At 40.9% G+C, this 8,374-nt stretch overlaps 1 protein-coding gene across 1 annotated transcript; it reads left to right on the top strand.

Moving 5' to 3' along the window:
- Positions 1 to 5,950: 5,950 nt before the first annotated feature.
- On the top strand, positions 5,951 to 7,715 carry LOC113780368. The gene is made up of 3 exons (XM_027326175.1): positions 5,951 to 6,860; positions 7,143 to 7,598; positions 7,693 to 7,715. Exons 1-3 carry the CDS (start codon positions 5,951 to 5,953, stop codon positions 7,713 to 7,715), a joined length of 1,389 nt encoding a protein of 462 aa, XP_027181976.1.
- The last annotated feature ends 659 nt before the right edge of the window (positions 7,716 to 8,374 follow it).

Below are 8,374 nucleotides of genomic sequence, written 5' to 3'. Positions count from 1 at the left end.
CTTCGGTTGAATGTCCCTGCCGAGAAGCTGAGTTGGGATTGTAGCTCTAGTGTGTTTTCTGGAATTGATTTGAGCATGCATTGGTGACTAATTAATCGAACCATGGATGATTATTATGATTAAGGTCAGGCATGAATTTAATTAGCCTGGATTACTCTGGAATTAAAAACGAAACAGAAGATTTTTCACATGCAAGCTCACCCGAGTGTAGTCTCACCAAGTGCTGGATTTATAAATGTATTTTGCTGCTGCCGAGCTGAATCTTCTGGTCTGGATGTTAGCTAATTAACTCAGCAATTTTGCATGTGAGAATTAAGGGCAAAATAAAAGGCTTGGACGAAGAAATTAGAAACTTAGAAAATTCTGTTTAGATTGTGAATGATTCTGCCGAGAGGAAGGATTGGAAATTGCAACTGAAATTCTGTTTCTCCTGTGATGACTTGAGCACTCAAGTGTAAGTAGTCGAGTGGAACTTAATGTGTGTGATGTCTAGGACCCTGCATGTTAATTCTATGATGTTGATTGATGAATTAAGGAACCTAAGAAATTCTGGTTTGATAAAAATTTTCTGTCGAGATTGATGAAGAAATGAATTGCTTAATTTACTTAATTATGTCAAGCTGTGATTATAATCCTAATTATTCAAGTGAAGATAAAATGCTTAAGGGCCTGCATGTTGAGTTACTCGATTGGACAATGAAACTAGGAACTTGGAAAAAAAATTCTGGTTTAGTAAATTGGGATTCGTATGACCTGAAAATTTCCGAGACCTTGAATGGGATATTTAGTTCTCAATCTGTATTATGGGGATTTTATGAGTTGATATATAAGATTAACTAGTTAACAACATGTTAATTGAGGTTTGCATAAGGTCTTGTGGCTTGGCTAACCAGGAAAATAAAAATGAAAACAGAAAAATTATTTCATGAACTATCATCCGAGCTTAGTTGATACAAATTCTGGATTTGTGATTAGATGAGTACAATTGTAGTATGAACCTGGATTTGATTTGGAAACCTCTACTAGCTAGCTACGTGTTTTCAAGTCCTAATGGAGTACAAAAAATTCTGTTTTTAACCAAAGAAAATTCTGTTTTGGGAACCCTTATTATTGCTGGAATTCCTTTGTGAATTGCCGTTAACTTAAACCTGGAAATTTTGAAGTTTATGACAGTGGTTTAACTTCAACCCTTGAGCGAGATTTGTGCATTGTTTAGCTAAGTAATGGCATGAGGAAGGGAGAGTTTAATAGCCTGTTTCACCCGAGTAAATAAAGTAAAAACAGAAAATTCCTTCATGCATGATTCATTCGTGGTTTGCTAGACAGATTCTTGAAATTCTTTTGGGATGTTCAATCTTGTTGCTCGAATTTGATTATGAACCAGAATCTTCAGCTTGACTTTAGAATTTTCCTTGGAGTGCTAGAAACCCAAAATGCATGACAAAATGCACCCGTAGTCTGTGAAAAACTGTTTGGCAACGAATCATTTGAAATCTTGGGAATTTGATTTGGTAATAGTGAAGTGTAGCTATGAATATAAACTGGAAATTTTCCAGCCTTAGTCATGGTTGATAAAGAAGTACGTATGGATTTCTTTATATATTTTGGAGCTGTGGAAAAATTGTATTACTACTGAATTCGGTTTATAATACCTTGAGATGGTAATGCATTTGAATTTTGGGGTGACAATGTGATATTATGGATGGAATTTCTTGGCTTTGGATCAAATACTTGAGTAGGAGGCTGCTGCAAATGTGGTCTTTGGTTTTAAATAACTGTTAGTAGATTTAAACACTTGAAATGTTAGCTTGGTTGTCACAAGAATTACTGGTTGAGTGCTAAGGGCTAATGATTGACGAAGCCCTTAGCCATTGAAATAGTTTTATAAAATAGTATTAGATGATGGAAGTTAATTGCTGGAATGCTTTGGGACTTCACTTTTATTTTATTTTTGCTTATGTTGGGTTTCCTGAAACCAAGTGCTAATGATTGATGAAGCCTTGGTTGATCATTTTATTTTATTCAGAATTGCAATTGTTGAAAGCTAGGGCTAATGATTGACGAAGCCCTAGTAATTTGCTATGTGATTTTTGCTATATTTTGATCCATATTATGATCTCGAAATGGAGTCGGAGCGGGGGGAAATTGTATAGACCTTGCGAACTCGAGTAGCTGCGTTCAAAATTAACCAAGAATATTTTCCAATTAGTATTATATTATAAAATTATATATCTAGCGTTTTGCCTAAAACTTTCCAATTTAATAATTTCCTTCAGCTCAAACCAGCTCTGATAGCTACGGTAAATAAGTTCTATAACTTTTGGAAACTACAAATCTTATTTCAATTCTTTTCCTTCCTATAAGCCTTGCACTTGTATAGTTAACTATAGGAAAAGTTTTAAAATACTAGTTCTACTAATCCTAGTGAAAAGCTTGGGAGACTTGCTCGGCAAGAAACCCTATTCTAGGAAAAAAAAATAGTTTTTAAGGATAATCCTTGCAAAAGCCGTAACTTTAGGGAAATGTTCAAAGTAAATTTCTAACTATGATTTTGAGAAGTTTGTCGACTTGTTGCTAGTAAATAATACTAGTTACCCTCTTCTAAGGAAAATAAAGAACATTTCTACGACTTTTGTCAAGCTTCAATCTAAATAGATTTTTGAAATCTCTTGAGAAAGTAAACTAGTATTATATTAAATAAATTCTTATACGAATAAGTTTAAAAACTGAATAGAAACTTATAGTTTCAAAATTTGGTTTTTAGGATATCGCGAGGACGTGGAATTCGATTCCCAACCCGATATCTGAACTTCACTCTTGGTGAGTGTCCCTGCCTGTTCTTTTCCTACTTGAATTAAGTGCTTTCTTGACTCGATATGTGATGAATTGTAAAATGAGTTTTTTGATCCATCGAAGTGAGCAGTGTGTACTTTATCGCACTAGCCGTTCGAGTGGTGACTTGCGTGAATCATTTTTCTCGTGAATCCTTAATCTAAGAGTAGTTACGTCGTTGGGTGAATCCCTCGGCACTTGAATCAACTACAATAATCCTTGAATCTAAAAGTAGTTACATCGTTGGGTGAATCCCTCGACACTTGAATCAACTACAAAAACGTCGATTCGTGAATCTCTCAACTAATTCTATTACGGGTATATCTCGAGTATACTGCGTCGGTAGACGAAGTTCGGGCCCGAAGCGGAGGTATGAACGGTGAAGGGTTAGGATTAAAATGAGTGGATCTACATGGACTATAAGTAGTGAGAATTGACGGAGGGTCAACTACGATAAATGATGAACAAGCAAGGAAAATGGCTCCTGAGAGCCCCTGTATCCTACCTTGTGTTGTTATACGCTTTCTTAATTGTTTAACTTATTTAAGTTATTAATCGCTGTTTGAATTACATGACTGCATGTTTTGGGGCACCACTGAGCTTTAGCTTACCCCATGTTTATTTGTTTTCCTTACAGGATGTGAAGTTGAAAGTATTTGAGCAGCTTGTATTTCTTATGGTTGTACTTGAACAATTTGATTGTAATTTTCGGTTTGTAATGGATCCTAAGCTAAGCATTGTACTTTTCATTTTGGGTTGCCACTTGAAGCTGGAAAAGTGTAATCTCTAATTCTAATACTCAATTTGTATGTTTGCGTTAGTGTAGTATATCCTTATCTTTTGCGAGCGTCGCTGGAAGTATTGAAGAACTGTCGATTGGCTAAGTTTTATACTGTTATCTCTGAAGTTAATGTGGTGTTATAAATCGACTTATTTCGGAAGAATCCTTATTGTAATAGCTTAGGTTAATCGTCGGAAGATTTTTGGTTAGATTGCTTGCGTGAGTCCTGGCGAGAGCTGGGCAGACGGCCCGCCAACCCTTTGGTTCGCCTTAGGGGGAAGTGGGGTCGCCACAGGTGGTATCAGAGCCTAGGTTAGAAAAGTTATTCGAGAGATATACTATACGAGTTAGAAACCCCGATCTTTTGAGAAGTAAGAATTGAGACCATTAGATATATTTTAAGTGATGCTGATCTAACTAGCTATTTGAGTCCTAACCTCTAAGTTTTAATTCTTTTGCAGGTATGGAGAATGGTAATGGACACGCTATTGGTCATGGGGCGTCAAATGGACACATAGAGCCTCTTAGGTCCATCTCTTACAGACCACGAGGTGGAGGAGCCCATATACGTTATACCCCAGCTGATAGGCATCCTCGGTGTCAGTGTAGGGCCACTTATGCCTACCCCAATGAGCTAGTACTATCCCTGGATGATGAGCGTCGCCAGCTGAAGGACGCTAACTTCACCATGACCCAGGATGTAGAGAAGCTGAGTATCATGGTGGATACCCAGTTCGACCGTATAGCCGATTTGGAGGTTAGGCTAACTGCTGAGCATCATTTGCTGGAGGCTGCTCGTTTGGAGATAGAGCGACAGAAGTCTAGGGCGACTCGACTAGCCGAGAGGATGCGTGATAGGAGTGCAGGCATCAGGGCTGATGCCTCAATGATGATAGATGAGGCCACGAGTATCCTTCAGAGTGTCGAACAGGAGGACCCGGAGGAGGATCCGGAGGAGGACATAGCTCCCGATAGCCCTGCTGAGGGTTAGGCTTGGATCGATTCGACCATATTGGATATGTAGGGTTAGAATAGGGGGACATTAGCTAGGTCATCAAGTTTTGTCTAGGTGGATGACTTATTTCTGAGGCACCATATCCCTAATTTTTGTTTAAGGGATTATTTGTATGTATTTTTGCTAGTTATGTGCCTTACCTTTTGGGAATGTCCCAACCTATTATTTGTATGACTTTCGCTTGGAAATATATGCTAAGTGTTTTACTTATTTTTCCTCCATTCCATATCGATTTTATTTACTAAGGAAACATTAATAAGCTTAAATAAATAACAATTCGCCTAATCGCTTGATCCTCCCATAATAGGCATAACTTAGATTATGGATCGCCAAGTGATAGGAAGGGGCCGCGGGAGACCCACTAGACAACACCCGGAAGCGGGTAGAGATAGAGAACCCGAGGTCAACCCAGACCAAGGCCAAGAGGGCGGGGCCGGAGACGGAGTAGCCACCGCTATTAACCGTATCACTGACGTCCTAGAGCGCTTGACTGAACACCAAGCTGCTGGACCAGGGCGCCATCAGGGAGGCCCAGTCGATTCCGACGATCGGGCACTGGAAAGGTTCCTGAAGTTTGGACCTCCCAAATTCTACGGAGGACCCGAGCCGGAAGTGGCTGAAGGCTGGTGGGAGAGGATCACTGAAATCTTCGCCGCCCTAAACTACACGGAGGAGCGAAAGGTGACTTTCGCCACCTTCCAGTTTGAGGGAGCTGCTTGCTCCTGGTGGAACCTGATGAGGGTTCATTGGGAGACTAACCATACACCACGAACTTGGATGAACTTCACAAGGGAGTTCAATGCCAAATTCCTTCCACCTCTCATTCAAGAGAAGAGAGAGGACGATTTCATCCGATGCAAGCAAGGGGCGATGAGTGTCGCCGAATATGAAATCCAGTTCACAAAGCTATCCCGCTTTGCACCTGAGTTAATAGCCACCGAGCAGAGGCGTGTCGGAGGTTTGTACAGGGATTGAATGTAGAACTACAGGAAAGTTTAGCCGCTGTGAGGATAGATACTTTCGCAGATGCTGTCGAAAGAGCCCAGAGAGTTGAAGTAGCTAGAGCTCAGGTGAAATCTTTTCAGGCCAAGAAAAGATTTACCCCCAGCAGTAGTCGAGAGCCGACGTATGGAAATACTCCACCGGCTAAAGTGGACCGGGGAACTGGCGGAATGACTAGTCCCGGAGCACCGCGAGGTGCACTAGCAAGGGGAACCGGGGCAAGGAATGCAGGGGGAAGAAACAATGGAATTAGAGGGGGACCGGCTGGAAGAGGTCAACTTAGGAATACCTCGCAAGGAGGCTGAGCCATAATTCCCCAAATGACTTGTGCATACTGTAAGAAACCTGGTCATACTATGGATAGCTGCTGGAAGAAGCAAGGAAAGTGCCTGAAATGCGGAAGTAGCGAGCACCAAATTTCTGGGTGTCCAAAAATGCAGGAAGGGACTACTTCGAATGCTAGACCAAACACTTCTGGAGGGAGCCGGCCGACAGTTCCTGCCAGAGTGTATGCTATAGGTGACCAACCTGTACCTAATGCCTCGGAAGTGGTGGAAGGTACACTCCCGATTTTTCACCGATTAGCTAAAGTGTTAATTGACCCTGGTGCAACCCATTCATTCGTTAATCCATCGTTTATGTCTGGAATAGATGTGCAACCTGTTAAATTACCATTCGATCTTGAAGTTAGCACACCCATGGGAAATAAGAATGTAATCACTAGTCTGGTTTATAAGAATTGTGAATTCTGGATTGGAGAGCGTAAAATGCTAGTGGATTTGATCAGTCTGGACATAAAAGGTTATGATGTTATAATAGGAATGGATTTTCTAGGCTATCATCATGCTAAACTTGACTGCCGAGCGAAAGTGGTGGAATTTTGTATACCTGGTGAAGCAACCCTGAGGTTAGATGTCAAGGGTAGGTTAGCATCATCCGCTATGATCTCAGGAATTCGAGCTAGGAAAATGTTGTCAAAAGGAGCGCAAGATTTCTTAGCTTTCTTGATAAACGCTCCCAGTAACCAAGTGAAGCTGGAAGATGTACCAGTGGTACGGAAATTTCCGGATGTTTTTCCCGAAGAGCTAAGGACTTTACCGCCGGAAAGAGAAGTGGAATTTAAGATTGACTTGATGCCTAGAACGGCTCCAATTTCTAAGACCCCGTATCGAATGGCTCCTGCCGAGCTAAAAGAGTTGAAAATTCAATTACAGGATCTGTTGGAAAAAGGTTTTGTGAAGGAGAGTGACTCACCTTGGGGAGCACCCGTCCTATTTGTGAAGAAAAAAGATGGAAGCTTGAGGTTGTGTATCGATTACCGAGGGTTAAATGAGGCTACAATTAAGAATAAATACCCTCTACCATTAATTGATAGCTTGTTCGACCAACTGCAAGGGTCAGTGGTCTTCTCTAAGCTGGATTTAAGGCAAGGGTACTATCAGTTGAAGATCAAGAAGGAAGATATACCTAAGACTGCTTTTAGTACAAGATATGGACATTTTGAGTTTGCAGTCATGCCTTTTGGATTAACCAACGCACCGGCTGCTTTCATGGACCTAATGCAGAGAATTTTTAAGAAGCATCTGGACCAATTTGTAGTGGTTTTCATAGATGATATCCTGATTTACCCTAAGACTCGAGAGGAGCATGCTAAGCACCTAGGGGTGGTTTTGCAGATACTAAGAGAACATAAGCTGTATGCCAAATTCAGCAAGTGTGAGTTTTGGTTGACTGAGATATCTTTTCTAGGACACAGAGTTTCTGAAGATGGAATTGCCGTGGATCCGGCAAAAGTTGAGGCTGTTATGAATTGGAAACAACCAGAAACTCCAACTGAAGTTAGAAGCTTCTTGGGTTTAGCAGGTTATTATAGGCGATTTATTCAGGATTTCTCGAAAATTGCAGGACCTATGACTGAGCTAACCAAGAAAGGAGCCAAGTTTGTCTGGACTCCGAAGTGCGAGTCAAGTTTTCAGGAACTAAAGAAGCGGTTAACATCCGCTCCCATTTTGGTTCTACCTGAGGGAGGTGAAGGTTATGCTGTATATTCTGATGCTTCCAGAGAAGGTTTGGGATGTGTTTTAATGCAAATGGGTAAAGTAGTTGCCTATGCTTCTAGGAGATTGAAACCCCATGAGCAAAACTATCCAACTCATGACCTAGAACTAGCTGCAGTAATTTTCGCCTTGAAGAAATGGAGACACTACTTGTACGGCGTTACTTTTGAGGTTTTTACGGATCATAAGAGCCTCAAGTACTTGTTCTCCCAAAAGGAGCTGAATTTGAGACAAAGGCGATGGGTAGAATTCCTAGAAGATTATGATTGCTCGATTAATTACCATCCAGGAAAAGCCAATGTGGTGGCTGACGCTCTAAGCAGGAAGGCCCAAGTAGCAGGGTTAATGATAAAAGAGTGGGATATGTTAGAGGAAATAAGTGGTTGGAACCCTCGCTTGGAGAAATTGAAGGTTTTATTTGGGAACTTATCATTGAAGTCACCGCTACTAGAGCGTATTAAGGAGGCCCAGAAAACGGACCCTATGATTCGAAAAAATTTGGAGAAAGTGCAAAAAGAGGAAAACCTAGACTTCAAATTAGGGCCTGAAGGGATATTGAGGTTTCGAGATCGAATTGTAGTTCCAGCAGATGAAGAGTTAAGAAAAGGAATTCTAGAAGAATCACATCGGTCAAAGTACACTATACACCCAGGAGTGACTAAGATGTACCACGATGTGAAGGGATTA

The sequence above is a fragment of the Coffea eugenioides genome, chromosome 8, assembly GCF_003713205.1.
Source record: "Coffea eugenioides isolate CCC68of chromosome 8, Ceug_1.0, whole genome shotgun sequence".
NCBI lineage: Eukaryota > Viridiplantae > Streptophyta > Magnoliopsida > Gentianales > Rubiaceae > Coffea > Coffea eugenioides.
The sequence above is the reverse complement of the archived record's forward strand: the minus strand, read 5'-3'. Positions and strand labels throughout refer to the sequence as shown.

Coding starts and splice junctions, on each gene's coding strand:
- LOC113780368 (XM_027326175.1), top strand. CDS start 5,951: ATGACTTGTGCATACTGTAAGAAACCTGGTCATACTATGGATAGCTGC. Junction 6,861..7,142: donor ACAGGATCTGTTGGAAAAAG/GTTTTGTGAAGG, acceptor TTGAGTTTGCAG/TCATGCCTTTTGGATTAACC. Junction 7,599..7,692: donor GACTCCGAAGTGCGAGTCAA/GTTTTCAGGAAC, acceptor TGATGCTTCCAG/AGAAGGTTTGGGATGTGTTT.